Source organism: Calidris pugnax, unplaced genomic scaffold (assembly GCF_001431845.1).
Source record: "Calidris pugnax isolate Ruff unplaced genomic scaffold, ASM143184v1 scaffold1262, whole genome shotgun sequence".
In the NCBI taxonomy this organism is placed as follows: Eukaryota; Metazoa; Chordata; class Aves; order Charadriiformes; family Scolopacidae; genus Calidris; species Calidris pugnax.
The window spans coordinates 4602-6836 of NW_015091820.1; the positions used below are offsets into that span (position 1 = coordinate 4602).

The following is a 2235-nucleotide window of genomic DNA, read 5'->3' on the forward strand; positions in this document are numbered from 1 at the left end:
TGGTGGCTCCATGGTGGCATCTCTGGGGGTTTGGTGGCCCCTTGGTGGCATCTCGGGGGGTTCGGTGGCTCCATGGTGGCATCTCAGGGGGGTTTGGTGGCTCCATGCTGTCATCTTTGGGGGTTTGGTGGCTCCATGGTGGCATCTCATGGGGTTTGGTGGCTCCGTGGTGGCATCTCAGGAGGGTTCGGTGGCTCCGTGGTGGCATCTCAGGAGGGTTCGGTGGCTCCGTGGTGGCATCTCAGGGGGGTTTGGTGGCCCCTTGGTGGCATCTCAGGAGGGTTTGGTGGCCCCTTGGTGGCATCTCAGGGGGTTTGGTGGCCCCTTGGTGGCATCTCAGGGGGTTTGGGTGACATTGTCCTTGTTGTCCCCAGGGAAGGAGAAGAAGACCCCCCTCCTGGAGGGGACCCCGTTGCGTCTCAAGCCCCGCAGCGTCCACGAGCTCTCGGTGGAGCAGCAGCTTTACTACAAGGAGATCACCGAGGCCTGCGTGGGCTCCTGCGAGGCCAAACGCGCCGTCAGTGTCCCCAAATGTCCCCAAGTGTCCCCAGTGTCCCCAACCCCACCTTTGGGGACATCCCCGTTGTCCCCAAGGCCCTTCAGGTTGAGGTGGCCCTTGGTCTTGAGGTGGTTCCATCTCAACGTGGTTCCACCTCAACGATGTCCCCTTGTCCTATTCCCTACGTAGTTATGGGGTCTTGGTGTCCCCCCACCATGTCCCCAAATGTCCCCAATGTCCCCAACCCCCCCTTTGGAGACATTGGGGACATCCCCGGTGTCCCCAAGGCCCTTCAAGTTGAGGTGGCCCTTGGTCTTCAGATGGTTCCACCTCAAAGGTGTTCTTCTGGGTTGGTGGTTTCCCCCTCTTGTCCCATCCCCCACGTAGTTATGGGGTCCTGGTGTCCCCCCCCAGTGTCCCCAAATGTCCCCAATGTCCCAAATGTCCCCAACCCCACCTTTGGGGACATCCCCGGTGTCCCCAAGGCCTTTCAGGTTGAGGTGGCCCTTGGTCTTGAGATGGTTCCACCTCAACGACGTCTTCTTCTCTCGCTCTCCTTGTGTCTTTCACGTAGTTATGGGGTCCTGGTGTCCCCCACCATGTCCCCAAATGTCCCCAAGTGTCCCCAACCCCCCCGGGGTGTCCCCTGTCCCCCCCCTTGGTGACATCCCCGTGTCCCCACGCAGGAGGCCCTGCAGAGCATCGCCACCGACCCCGGCCTCTACCAGATGCTGCCGCGATTCAGCACCTTCATCTCCGAGGGGGTGAGTCCCCCCCACCTTGATGTCCCCTTCGATGTCCCCAAGTGTCCCCACGTGTCCCCAAGTGCCACCAAGTGTCCCCAAGTGCCACCAACTCGTCCCCATCATCACGACGTGGGATGGGAGCCACCACCTCCCCCTGCGTCCCCACCTGGGGCTGTCCCCGTGTCCCCTTGTGTGTCACCCCTTTCCATGTCCCCAAGTGTCCCTCCACGTCCCCAAGTGCCACCAGGTGTCCCCAAGTGCCACCAGGTGTCCCCAACGTCCCCGATGTCCCCTCTGTCCCCAGGTCCACGTCAACGTGGTGTAGAACGTGGCTCCTTGTGTCCCTCCATGTCCTTCACGTGTCCTCCATGTCCCTCCTGTGTCCCCCCACATGTCCCCAAGTGCCACCAGGTGTCCCCAAGTGTCCCCACGTGTCCCCAAGTGCCACCAAGTGTCCCCATGTGTCCCCAAGTGCCACCAACTCGTCCCCATCATCACGACGTGGGATGGAAACCACCACCTCCCCCTGCGTCCCCACCTGGGGCTGTCCCCGTGTCCCCTTGTGTGTCACCCCTTCCATGTCCCCAAGTGTCCCTCCACGTCCCCAAGTGCCAACAGGTGTCCCCAAGTGTTCCCAAGTGCCACCAAGTGTCCCCAATGTCCCCGATGTCCCCTCTGTCTCCAGGTCCACGTCAACGTGGTGTAGAACGTGGCTCCTTGTGTCCCTCCACATCCTTCACGTGTCCTCCATGTCCCTCCTGTGTCCCCCCACAGTGTCCCCAAGTGCCACCAGGTGTCCCCAAGTGTCCCCAAGTGCCACCAAGTGTCCCCTCTTGTCCCCAGGTCCGCGTCAACGTGGTGCAGAACAACCTGGCTCTCCTCATCTACCTGATGCGGATGGTGAAGGCGCTGATGGACAACCCCACCCTCTACCTGGAGAAATACGTGAGTGACCCCAGGGACGCTCTGGGGACACCGGTGTCACCTCCC

General features: G+C 61.8%; 1 protein-coding gene across 1 annotated transcript in view; it reads left to right on the plus strand.

Moving 5' to 3' along the window:
- The window catches only part of TAF6 (TATA-box binding protein associated factor 6), a gene marked incomplete at both ends in the record, with an annotated part of 15186 nt that overhangs the window by 4119 nt on the left and 8832 nt on the right, over positions 1 to 2235 (plus strand). Inside the window, 3 exons of the mRNA XM_014962086.1 lie at positions 375 to 517; positions 1186 to 1263; positions 2089 to 2190. Coding sequence (XP_014817572.1) covers positions 375 to 517; positions 1186 to 1263; positions 2089 to 2190 — 323 coding nt within the window. The remainder of the gene's footprint in view (positions 1 to 374; positions 518 to 1185; positions 1264 to 2088; positions 2191 to 2235) is intronic.